Source organism: Cololabis saira, chromosome 4 (assembly GCF_033807715.1).
Source record: "Cololabis saira isolate AMF1-May2022 chromosome 4, fColSai1.1, whole genome shotgun sequence".
Taxonomy (NCBI): Eukaryota; Metazoa; Chordata; class Actinopteri; order Beloniformes; family Belonidae; genus Cololabis; species Cololabis saira.
Genome location: NC_084590.1, coordinates 35746763 through 35760103, shown reverse-complemented (window position 1 = coordinate 35760103; position 13341 = coordinate 35746763). Strand labels below are relative to the sequence as shown.

General features: G+C 45.8%; 2 protein-coding genes across 3 annotated transcripts in view; one reads left to right on the top strand and one right to left on the bottom strand.

The window, feature by feature from the left end:
- The window catches only part of LOC133441878 (multidrug and toxin extrusion protein 1-like), a 63002-nt gene that overhangs the window by 19605 nt on the left and 30056 nt on the right, over positions 1 to 13341 (top strand).
- The window catches only part of LOC133441879 (multidrug and toxin extrusion protein 1-like), a 28550-nt gene that overhangs the window by 7440 nt on the left and 7769 nt on the right, over positions 1 to 13341 (bottom strand). Inside the window, exons 6-16 of one of the 2 annotated variants that reach the window (XM_061719612.1) lie at positions 9186 to 9230; positions 8688 to 8785; positions 8505 to 8602; positions 4382 to 4495; positions 4240 to 4307; positions 4010 to 4118; positions 3715 to 3790; positions 3331 to 3400; positions 3080 to 3212; positions 1453 to 1547; positions 1330 to 1372 (exon numbers count right to left, since the gene is read on the bottom strand). In XM_061719612.1, the coding sequence (XP_061575596.1) occupies positions 1330 to 1372; positions 1453 to 1547; positions 3080 to 3212; positions 3331 to 3400; positions 3715 to 3790; positions 4010 to 4118; positions 4240 to 4307; positions 4382 to 4495; positions 8505 to 8602; positions 8688 to 8785; positions 9186 to 9230 (949 nt within the window). The remainder of the gene's footprint in view (positions 1 to 1329; positions 1373 to 1452; positions 1548 to 3079; positions 3213 to 3330; positions 3401 to 3714; positions 3791 to 4009; positions 4119 to 4239; positions 4308 to 4381; positions 4496 to 8504; positions 8603 to 8687; positions 8786 to 9185; positions 9231 to 13341) is intronic. The other variant, XM_061719613.1, reaches the window with a different exon arrangement.

The window sequence follows — 13341 nt, the reverse complement described above, 5'->3', positions numbered from 1 at the left end:
GTTACACCGGCGCAGAGCTACGGCGTAGGGTACGGGCGACACGCACCATACGGCGTAGCCTACGGTAAGTAGTAAGCTGAACCATGAATCAAAGCTACACTCGTACCCTTTTTAATATGTCAGCAACATTTTCAGAAGCAGTTTTTTTTTATAGCCTACGGCGTATGGTGCGCGGCGATTTGACATGGAACCATAAGGCGGACGGGAAGGAAGGGGGGCGCGTGAATTGCCCGTGATTGCCCGGCGGCGGCTCCGTGACGAGACACCTGGGGCGGACGGGGCGACTCGGCCTCCATACCGAGAAGGAGGGGGAGCTGCGCCGCAGAGGCGGGCCGGAACGCCGGAGGAACCGCCGTCGCGTCAAGGACCGACGAGGACCGAGTGGCAGCCGACGCGTGTCCATGGGCACCATTCTTTCATTCCACCCCTAAGGTGGTTTTGGTATTTAAAAGTTCAATCAGTTCAAGAGTCTCCTTCATCCTCCTTTAGCTGGGGTTGCTTAATTTTATCACTGCATACTACAGGCTGGGGGTGGACCTGTCAGCGGGGCCAATGGGGTAGAGCAGCAGTGATGAGCAAAGGGAGAAATTAAAATGGGGTCATGGAAACAAACGCTAAAGAGGTCAGAATAATATCACCATTATTTAGAGTTGTAAGCAAATTCTTGGAATAAAGCCACTTTCGACAGCATGACAATGTTGGGACTTCATTTCTTTGCAATCCTTTTGAAAATAATTTTGTACTTTCAATTTTGTATTTTGTACTTTTTACTTTTGTACTTAAGTACATTTTACACCATGTACTTTTGGTACTTTATTATATTTAATTTGAGGTACTTTTATACTTTTACTTAAGTAATGTTCTTAATGGGTACTTTTTACTTTTACTTAAGTAATTTTCAAGCAGAAAATTTCTACTTTTACTTAAGTACAATATTTTTATACTTTTTCCACCTCTGCTTCCAGGGTTATACGCTGAAAGTATACTGCACTTCACCGTTGGTGTTAAATATCAAAGAAATCTTTTCTTATCGCAAAGCTCTCGTGTTGTTTAAATCTGAACCCGATACAGCTTTTAAACTCCACTTTTCATGCCTTTTCATGGAGCATCTGTTATAGAAGTATGTTTCTAGGAAAATAGACTCCAGTATTCATCCGGTATTTATCAGTACCAGAAAATTCACAGCTGACACCTATCTAAAAACACATAAACAAGGTTAATACATTCAGATTTTCAGGTGTAAGGTTTCCTGATGCAGGTACAGAGCAAACATGAATACTTCCTCCAGGGTAACAATATGATAAAAAGTTGTTCATGCAAGTCTGTTACCTGCATCAGTGGAGCTGTCACACACCCCCGCTCGTGTCAGTGCCTGGAAGAAAAACATATCCAAATGTTCATAAAGCACCATCCCTGGGCGAGTTAGACGAGCATTTACCTCTGATTACAAACCTCAGTTGTGACCGTCTTCCAGTTCAACCTGCTCATATAGAAAACCAGGAATGTGCATTGCAGTGATACGCACAAAAACAAGCCTGCCCACAGACCTGGGGAATATTAAAAAAAAAAGCTTTTTCATTTTACTATTAGTTATTGCATTCTAACTCCTAAAAAAAGATGGTGAACTCAAATTCTTAAAGGGGATCTATTATGAAAAACAAGTTTTTTCTTGCTTTAACATATATAAAGTGGTTTCCCCTCAGCCTGCAAACTCAGAGAAGGAGGAAAGCAACCAAGCAGTGTCTGTACAGCCGCCCGGAGGATCCTTCCAGTGTCATGTGACTTCTACGAGCCGTTCAGATTCTGCTCCCGTACGTAACGACGGGAGCGATTTCCATAGGTCGGCCTCCGCCGCATGAAACCGCGCCCACAACTAACTCCGCTGGCCGGAGCTTCCACCATTGTTTCGAAGCAGTGTATTGTGTGGCTGTTTCAACAACGAGAGACAGTAAAAATGAGGTTTTGCATCAACACTTACCCTCATAAAAGGATCAGTACCAACAGTACGGACCCGGCAACTGCACACGAGTCAGCGGTAAGTGACGTAAATTTTTTATGTTATCTATATTTGTTTACACGTATGATCTTTGCATGGGCTAAGTATTTAGCTTAGCTCCGGCGTTACTCGTTAGGTAACACCGGAGGCTTATTAGTAATACATTTTTTTCTGTTTATGGTTTTCAGATCTTCCAAGCACCGGAAGCTGTTCAACGACACCTTGCACGGTCCTTCCTTGAGCCAGCAATAGTGCATAAATGTTATTTATATACAACTTATGTTTTATTTTTTTAACAATAAAGTTTCCATTTGTGAACATTCAGTGTTGTGATTTCTTTACAGTTAACATGATTCATTTGTCTTGTATCATAAAAAATGAAATGATGAGGAATCGGAGTAAATAACTGTGGTGTACCTGTTTAGAATTCAATTAAATCTTCCTGTGTGAATTAGTGTGAAGACGAGGTGAACCGTTCCCCCTTCGGGTAACTAAAGGCTGATTTATGGTTCCACGTTACACCAACACAGAGCCTACGGCGTAGGGTACGCGTCGATTTAACGTAGAACCGTGATTCAGGCTTTAAGATCCCAGGGAGTCGTTTACACCGTGTCATAACTGCATGAGAGCGTCCGACTATCGTGTCGAGCTGCGTGACATCCGACGCTCTCTGTCCACACTGAAACTGTTAAACTCACGTCCAGTTAGGACAGTCCAATAGAAAATAAAGCAATGGAATTGATTTTGTCGCTGACGCTTGCTCGCATGGGACGCGGTTTAATAGTGAACGCAGCCGGCTCTTCTGCCCAGAGCGAGGCTTTGTGCCCTCCCCTGCTACACGTCATTCAGGCAGCCAATCAGCACAGAGCCTCATTATCATAGCCTCCCCGCCCCTCAGAATCACTCACAGAAAAGGAGGTTAGAAGCGGTAAAAATAGAGACATGGCCCAGAGGCTGAATTCCTCATTTATGTAGAAAAACAAGCTTTTGATTGTTTTTAAGACATTCAAGGCCTGTTTAAAATATACATTAAATGCCATAATATGTCACCTTTAAGCCCCACTTTGGCTCTGTAGACCCTACCTTTGATTCCTAATTTAGCTGCGAACATCAGTGGCACCCCAACAGGAAAACCAACGCCATAATATCCCAAAATGTTGCAGATAGCTCCTACGTTCTGTTTACCTGCTCCTCTTATGATACCAGCACAGGCAGCCTGCATAGAGAACAAACGTGATTACAATCGGCCCAAAAAAACTACATGAATGGAATAAATATGTAAATATACCAGAAGATCACAAGATATTATTTGGAATAGTTTCAAAGATACTTGCATTTATGGCATCTAGGAACAGGAATGGAGCATAAAAAGAAACGATGTCTGCAACTCTTTCTCTGATTAGTCTGAAAGAAGAGAGACTCCAATTGAACATATTTTTACAAGCAGAAAAAGTGTATTTCATCTGAACCCAGGTGTTTTAGTGATGCTGCACAGTAACTGATTTAACTGCTACAAACATTTACATCGAGTTAATGTATAAACAAATATGTATGCAAAGTTCACAAAATTCTGTGTAGATAATGAATAATGTAGTGGTTAAAGGTTGTAGAAGAAGAGTTGAGGCCAACTTTGTGTGACTTTAAGACACACTTGAGAGTGTTTCCTTTTTTCTTAATACAGTAACAGTAGGGGACTTTAATGTTCAACTTCCACTTACTCATCGTATGTAAAGATATACGAGATGTGGTCCTTCAGGCTGCCGATGAGAACTGACAAGCATACAGACACCAACCCTGCAGTAAAGAGCAACTTGAATTTAGCTTGACAATATTACAGCCAGAGTAAATACTGTCTCTATAAAGCTGAAAGCTATCCCCAGCTGAAGGTGCAACTTACGATTATACCAAGGGGAGAAGAAAGTGTTCACTGTCTTTTTTTCCATTTACATCCAAGTATCTTTCAGTCACATATGCAGCATTGTTACATATTTTTCATCATATCTACATACTGACCTGCACAGAACATGGCGGTCTTTGCAGACAGCTTGGCCTGCTCCGTTTCTCCAGCTCCCAGAGCGTTTCCAACCCTCACGCTTCCCGCCACACTGAAACCCAAAGGGAACTACCGAAAGAATATTGCACGAAGTGAATGTATCGGTACATCGTTTCTCTCATACATAGAAATATGTGTTATGTATTCAGTGTTTGTCGGAGAGATAGTTGTTTTGCATGACTGAGCTCACCATGTAAGCAACACTTGCCAGCTCATACACAACTGACTGAGCTCCAAGTTCCACTTCACTTATAAGACCTGCAAAAGACAGGCAGCTATTAGAACCTGGACCAGTTTCAGTGAACGTGTAAACTCTGAAACCATAATCTTACCTGCCAGAAAACCTCCAATCTCATAAGTCCACCACTCAGCACACATCATAACCATGCCGGGGATAGCCAAACGGATGTATGAGCCCCAGTCCTGGAGGCACTCCTTACTCCAGCCTATGGCAAAAAAACAAAACAAAGCAAACACACATATACATAACACAGCAACAACTTACATGTGACTTAAAATAAATAAGAAAACAGAAGAAATCACACTATCACACTGTTAATGATTGAGCCGTTAATCACTATCTATCCATCATCTCGTCATCTCGTCCGTCCTAATAGACCAGCAGAGCTCTGACATCCTTGCCATCTGTATAAACTTTTGATTGAGCTTTTTGTGATCCTGGACCCACACGGAGAAAACTCTGCATATGCCTGTTCCTATTCACAAATTGTTATTGAACAAGGAAGAATATGTCTTGAGAAGGTGCAACGACCATTCTTGAGATCTAAAAATTCACTTTCATCAAACCCCATGATGCCAGATGTCTCATATTTGATACATGAATTTCTGAGACCTCTGAAATACAATCAAAAAATATAAGGGCTCCCTAACTTTGGCCTCACATTGCCGTTTCCTGCCACACCTACGTATCACTTTGCAGCACTGAGTCACATGAACCTCACTCCCAGAGCTACAACAAACAATCATGGCAGATGCAACTGAGACTGAAGAAAGTAATGATGGAAGAAAAAATTAGAAGGACCAATATAAAGACCAAACAAATCTCAGTGTCATAAAAGTGACTTCACCTCCACGCAAATATGGGGACCTGCTGAATTTAAAATCAGATGCTCCTTTGAGCTGCTTTAACATGAAACTAAGCAAACTATTTCACTGCAGAGCTGTGATAGTGATTTGTGTCATATTTTTTTTTCTTTGTCACTCTTGTCGTTGTTATTTTACTTATTTTGTCGTTGTGGGTGCTGTGTCGAGCTGCAGCCGTGTGTAACGGACGTGTACCACGTTAAAGGGGAACTATTATGGCATCTAATACCTATTTTAAACAGGCCTTGGATGTCTTAAAAACAAGCTTTTGATTGGATTAGAAATTCAGACTCTGAGCCATGTCTTTATCTTCCCACTCTCTAACCTCATTCTCTATGCGGGATTCTGAGTGGACGGGGAGGCTATGATAATGATGCACTGTGCTGATTGGCTGCCTGAATGACGCGATACACCGCTACGGAAAAATGGCGGAAGCTCCGGCCGGCGGAGTTGTTGTTGTTGTTGTTCCGGCCAGAGTTAGTTGTGGGCGTGGTTTCACGCATCGGAGGTCAACCGATGCAAATTGCATTTTGGTTACGTAATGAAAGGGAGCAGAATCTGATCGGCTCGTAGAAGCCACATCACACTGGATGGCTCATCCGGGCGGCAGTACAGTGTCAGAGTTTGACATTTCCCACAGTTGCGTTTTCTGTTCTGCCCCGCCTGTTTTCCATCTGCCCTGATTGTTCGCACCTGTGTCTCGTTATCCCCTGTGTATATCTGGTCTGGTCTTTCCCTGCTCCCTGTCGGTCCGTACTGTTTGCTCCCTCCATGTCCTTTTTGATCCTGCCAAGCAGCACTTTTGGTTCTTGTTTTTTTGTTAAATAAACCCTGTTTTTTGGAACTCCTGCCTTCCGCTCTCCTGCGTCTGGGTCCTCAAACAACCATCGTTGACGGAACGGACTGACCAGCATGGACCCAGCGGGAGAAAGTTTTGCCTTCTGGCAATATGTCTACAGAGAGGCAGAACTCTCGATTCTTGGTTGGCAGGACCCTGAGGAGGAGGAGGAGGAGGAGGAATCTCCCTTCTGGGTAACACGCCTGGCTCGAGGGGGCCCGGGTGTTCTCAGCCCCAGGGGAGACGACGGCGGCGCCAGCCCCAGTCTGTTCTGGTGGGGGTCCTGGACACACCTCACTCTGTTCCTGTTTCGGGGGTGGTCCCGGACCCCCCGCGGCCAGCACCAAGGACCCGGGTTCCCCCTCAGCCAGCGCCGAGGACCCGGGTTCCCCCTCAGCCAGCGCCGAGGACCCGGGTTCCCCCTCAGCCGGCTCCTCGTATCCTGCCTGCCCCCAAGCCAAGTTCCCCGCCGAGTCCAAGTTCCCGCCGAGTCCAAGCCCCATGCCGAGTCCAAGCCCCATGCCGAGTCCAAGCCCCATGCCGAGTCCAAGCCCCATGCCGAGTCCAAGCCCCATGCCGAGTCCAAGCCCCACGCCGAGTCCAAGCCCCACACCATAGCCCAGGCCAAGGTCCACGCCAAGACCCAAGCCTAGGCCTCGAGGACGACCCCCCGAGCTGTCTCGCCGGTCTGCCCGGCCCCGAGGACGGCCCCCGGAACTTTGGCCGTGTGTTGGCCTGGGCCCTCCTCCGGGTCCCCCCCGCCCACCCTGGGTGAGGTTTTCATGGGGACATCTGGGATCTTTCCCTGAGGGGGGGTTATGTCAGAGTTTGACATTTGCCCCAGTTGTGTTTTCTGTTCTGCCCCGCCTGTTTTCCATCTGCCCTGATTGTTCCCACCTGTGTCTTGTTATCCCCTGTGTATATCTGGTCTGGTCTTTCCCTGCTCCCTGTTGGTCCGTACTGTTTGCTCCCTCCATGTTCTCGTCTTCACTTTTCCTGTTCATGATCCTGGTCCTTTTTGATCCTGCCAAGCAGCGCTTTTGGTTCTTGTTTTTTTGTTAAATAAACCCTGTTTTTTGGAACTCCTGCCTCCCGCTCTCCTTCGTCTGGGTCCTCAAACAACCATCCTTGACATAAAGACACTGCAGAATTTGGTTGCTTTCCTCCTTCTCTGAGTTGGCAGGCTGTGGGGAGACCCCTTTATATATGTTAAAGCAAGAGAAAACATGTTTTTCATAATAGGTCCCCTTTAAGATTCAAGATGTTTATGTCATATACAACAGGAAAGCAAGTTCTCTGTGCAATTAAATTCTTTCTATGCTGTCCACCCTGATGCTGGCGTATAGGTACAAAAAAGTAGAAGAAACATAACGCAATAACTTTAAAAAAAAAGAAAAATAAGAAACTTAATGAATGTCTGGAGATTGCTCTAATTTTTTGGCAGCGACTGATAGATGCTTTAGGCTTTTCATGATCTGTTTTAGAGGAGTTCCTGGTTGACCCAGTATTACAGGCCACAAATGGGTCACCAGACACAGTCATGTTGTTCATGCGAGTCTCTCTTGTTGATAATCTTACCCCCCCCCCCCCCATTGTGACACCAAATAAAACCAAGCTCTTTCCCGTTGCCTCACTTTCAATTTCATACTGAGTAAAGCTGCTCTAAGTTTCACTGTGATATCTTTTTATTTTGAGGCCAAAATATATACATGCAAATTATACATGAAGTTGGGGAATAGTAACAAACTGGCATGCTGCTACTGGTGTGTTTTGCCTGAGGACACCTGAGGACAGATGGGTGAGGCCCCAGTCCCCCATGATCCTTAATAGGAATGAAGCAGGAGAATGAATGGATGAATGAATGGACAAGCAGGGGGCGTATCTGCATCCATTCATGATTAGAAATGGGAGTTAAAAATCAAACTTATGTGAGTATTTATGTAACATTTGATGTCCATAAATCTGAGCACCAAACTCAAATCTGACAAAAAAAAAATGCAGACGCACATTCAGGCCTTTGAGTAACTACAGGATTTTACGTGTCTGGCTCCAGCTGTCTTGCCTGTTACCTTTGACCGTTTTGTTGCTTCTTCCTGATAAAGTCACCTGGAGTTGTTCTGACCTACTGCCTATATTGTGGCCCGCTTACCAACTTTACACTTTGGACTCTGTTCCCTGGTTAACCATAAGAGTTTTCATCTTCAAAAGTTAGTAAAAGTCCTTTTACAACACTGCCTGTGTTTCCACATGTGTGTTATCAGTCCTGTCCTCTATTTATGCAGTAAGATAATAACACACTTTTGTAACACACCTATTTTGATTATGTGATTATCTATCACAGTTTGTGTAATTCTAACAGTTCAGTGAGCTCTTCATGGAGTTCTGGCTTTCTCAACCACACTGTCTTCTGTTTTCTTAATCACTGCAATAACTCTTTACAACACAATCTGATGGAGAAAATCTGAGCCTCAGGTTGAATGAAAGGTCACTGTTGTTCGGTGTGACTGACTCACCTCCCCAGGTGGCCTTGTGAAGTCCTTTCCACATGATATAAGCATAGAGGATCCCCGCCATGGAGAACTGGGAGAGGGTATTGGCAATAGCAGATCCTCTGCCAAGAGTATCCAGCAATTGTGTTATTCAAGCTGTACATATAATATTGACAAAGTCATGTGCAATCCAATAAAAATACTCACTCCACTCCCATTTTTAAGGGGAAGAGAACAATGTAGTTGACGAGGGCGTTAAGAAGATTCACCACGACTCCTGTGATTACCTCTGGCCATATGATGCCCTGAAAGAAAAGTGTAGTTCAGCCTCAGTAAGACAAAGCCTCCATGTCTAATGAAACACACTAAACATTGAGCTATTTCTGCATATTATAAAGATATAAGATATAAGATAGTTATATATATATATATATATATATATATATAGACATCGCTTTATATATATATATATATATATACATACACACACATATATATATATATATATATACACACATACACATACATATATACATATACCGGTATATACATACATACACATACATATATACATACATATACATATACCGGTATATACATACATACATACATATGAGTCCAGGGAGCTCTGACATCCTTGTCGTCTGAGTCATTCATCACCAATGAAGCTGCATGTTTCAGTTCCTCTGGTTCGTGTGGACCTACCTGGTTTTGCAGATATCTTGATTCTAATGAAAACATGACTGCAGCCTACAATACAACAAAAGAGAAAGCGATGAGTCGTACATTTCTGGACAACATGGACACAAGAGATATTTAAATACTGTTGTACACAGACTCAAGGACAAAGGATGCCAAAACATCTTGCACAGATGACCTGCTCGTAGTACTAATTTAGATGATCAGTTCACTTGAACTCCTCGTTTATTCATAAAAACATAAAATGCATAATACATAAACACTGAATTTCAAAATGTTTGTAAACATTTCATTCGGAAATATAGTCCCTGTCATGGTTAGGTTGTTTTAGGACCCAAGTGCAGGAGACAGAGGGAGGCTGGAGGCAGTAGTTCTCAAAAACAAGGGGTTTATTCCAAAAAGGCAAAACAAGGCGCTGCAAAGCAGGATGAACAAAAAACCAGGATCAAGAAAAAGGTACGAGGAGACATGGAGGAAGACACAGTACGGACCGACAGGGAACCAAGGAATGACAAGACAAGATATACTGAAGGGATAACGAGACAAGACGAGACACAGGTGCGGACACAATCAGGGCCGATGGGACACAGGCGGGGCAAGACAGAACTGAAAGTTACAAACACTGGGGGGAAGTGTCAAACCCTGACAGTCCCAAATCTTTATTTTAGTAGATTTAGATTGGTTAATCTTACCAGTTCTATTCATAATTACATTCTTAAGTTTTTACAAAAGTGCTTCTTCAATGGCTAGTTTTAGGAATGGCAAGATTTGTGTAGTGCGTGGTGGTAAAATTGGACATTTGATTTGATTTGATTTATTTTATTTTTGTACATGTAAAAAAAACAACACTTCATGAGAAGTTTAAGAAAACAAAACAACAAAACAAAGAATTTCATCCTTTAAAACTTGCTATCTTGATTTACATGTGCCAAAAAAGGAGTAGTAAAGAAGAAGTGTAAACTTATTTAGTCCTACCCCCATTCACTGATCATTTAACCTGTATTTATAAATATTCACACACTGTACTCACACTGCTAAATAACAGTAACATTATTATTATTATTAATAATATTATATACTGTAATTATACTCACACACATCCTTATACATGCCTACATACATACACATAGTTGCATATTTCTATATATTTGTACACATATGCCCATATAGATATTTATATAAATATACTTATTTACACTATACTGTATCTGCTCTACAGTATATCTATGTATATATCTACTTACACACATAATCACACCACACATATATATATGTATACCCATACATACGCATACAACCATACATATATATATATATATATATATATATATACACACCTATCTATACACATGCATACATACACATATAATTTGCTGCCCATTTCTGTACATAAATATACACAAATTTACCCATTCCCCCAATAGTGTTATCTGTAGGCCCCTAAAAGCCGCTAAACCCCTTCCTCTTTGTACCTCGTGAGAATCAGGTTTTTATATCTGTTTTTAAACTGGTTAATGTTTGGACATTGTTTTAATTCTGAATCCATTCTGTTCCATAGTTTAACTCCACTGACTGAGTACCCCTTAAATTATACCTCCCCTCTCTGTCATAAAAGGGACTCAAGGGACAGATCCCAGATGTCCCCAGAGTCCTAACCCAGGGTGGGCGGAGGGGGCCTGGAGGAGGGCCCAAGCCACACACGGCCAAAGTTCCGGGGGCCGACCTCGGGACCGGGCAGACCAGCGAGACAGCTCGGGGGGGCGTCCCCGAGGCCTAGGCCTGGGTCTTGGCGGGGGGCGTGACGGGGATTCTTGGCGTGGCTCGGGGACTTGACAGGGCTCGGGAACCTGACGGGGCTCGGGAACCTGACGGGGCTCGGGAACCGCCTCAGGAACCGAGGGCTGCGGGACCGCCTCAGGAACAGAGGGCTGCGGGACCGCCTCAGGAACAGAGGGCTGCGGGACCGCCTCAGGAACAGAGGGCTGCGGGACCGCCTCAGGAACAGAGGGCTGCGGGACCGCCTCAGGAACAGAGGGCTGCGGGACCGCCTCAGGAACAGAGGGCTGCGGGACCGCCTCAGGAACAGAGGGCTGCGGGACCGCCTCAGGAACAGAGGGCTGCGGGACCACCTCAGGAACAGAGGGCTGCGGGACCGCCTCAGGAACAGAGGGCTGCGGGACCGCCTCAGGATCCGGAGTCGGGGCTGACAGGAGGCGGGGGGCCGGAACCGGGGCAGACAGGATGCGGGGGGCCGGAACCGGGGCAGACAGGATGCGGGGGGCCGGAACCGGGGCAGACAGGATGCGGGGGGCCGGAACCGGGGCAGACAGGATGCGGGGGGCCGGAACAGGAGCAGACAGGATGCGGGGGGCCGGCGTCGGGGGGCAGAGGATCCCCGGAGCTGCCCGAGTGGGGACCCGGGTCCGTGGCGCTGGCTGCGGGGGTGCCCGGGTCCGAGGTGCCGGCTGCGGGGGTGCCCGGGTCCGAGGTGCCGGCTGCGGGGGTGCCCGGGTCCGAGGTGCCGGCTGCGGGGGTACCCGGGTCCGAGGTGCCGGCTGCGGGGGTACCCGGGTCCGAGGTGCCAGCTGCGGGGGTACCCGGGTTCGGGGCGCTGGCCCCCCCTCAAGGGACAGATCCCAGATGTCCCCACAGTCCACATCCAGGGCGGGCTGGGGGGGAACAAGGGTCCTCGGAGCTGACTGGGGGGCGGCACGGGTCCTCGGAGCTGACTGGGGGGCGGCACGGGTCCTCGGAGCCGGCTGGGGGGGGACACAAGTCCTCGGAGCCGGCTGGGGGGGGACACGAGTCCTCGGAGCCAGCTGGGGGGGGGACACGAGTCCTCGGAGCCGGCTGGGGGGGGACACGAACCCTCGGAGCTGGCTGAGGGGGGTCCGAAACCATCACCGGAGGAGGGGCTGATGCGTCCGGGACCACCACAGGAACGTGGGGACGTGCGTCCGGGACCACCACAGGAACGTGGAGAGGTGCGTCCGGGACCACCACAGGAACGTGGAGAGGTGCGTCCGGGACCACCACAGGAACGTGGAGAGGTGCGTCCGGGACCACCACAGGAACGTGGAGAGGTGCGTCCGGGACCACCACAGGAACAGGGACAGGTTGGGGCTGGCGCTGACGCCGTTGCCTCTGCAGGCTCCTGGGCCCACCCAGAGCCAGGCGTGTTCCCCAAAAGGGGTCCCAACACTCACGCACGTTTTTAGCCGCTTCACGGCAGAGGAAGTCCAACATGGTGAGGTACTCTCCCGCTGGATCCACCTGGTCGGTCCGTTCTGTCATGGTTAGGTTGTTTTAGGACCCAAGTGCAGGAGACAGAGGGAGGCTGGAGGCAGTAGTTCTCAAAAACAAGGGGTTTATTCCACAAAGGCAAAACAAGGCGCTGCAAAGCATGATGAACAAAAAACCAGGATCAAGAAAAAGGTACGAGGAGACATGGAGGAAGACACAGTACGGACCGACAGGGAACCAAGGAATGACAAGACAAGATATACTGAAGGGATAACGAGACAAGACGAGACACAGGTGCGGACACAATCAGGGCCGATGGGACACAGGCGGGGCAAGACAGAACTGAAAGTTACAAACACTGGGGGGAAGTGTCAAACCCTGACAGTCCCAAATCTTTATTTTAGTAGATTTAGATTGGTTAATCTTACCAGTTCTATTCATAATTACATTCTTAAGTTTTTACAAAAGTGCTTCTTCAATGGCTAGTTTTAGGAATGGCAAGATTTGTGTAGTGCGTGGTGGTAAAATTGGACATTTGATTTGATTTGATTTATTTTATTTTTGTACATGTAAAAAAAACAACACTTCATGAGAAGTTTAAGAAAACAAAACAACAAAACAAAGAATTTCATCCTTTAAAACTTGCTATCTTGATTTACATGTGCCAAAAAAGGAGTAGTAAAGAAGAAGTGTAAACTTATTTAGTCCTACCCCCATTCACTGATCATTTAACCTGTATTTATAAATATTCACACACTGTACTCACACTGCTAAATAACAGTAACATTATTATTATTATTATTAATAATATTATATACTGTAATTATACTCACACACATCCTTATACATGCCTACATACATACACATAGTTGCATATTTCTATATATTTGTACACATATGCCCATATAGATATTTATAT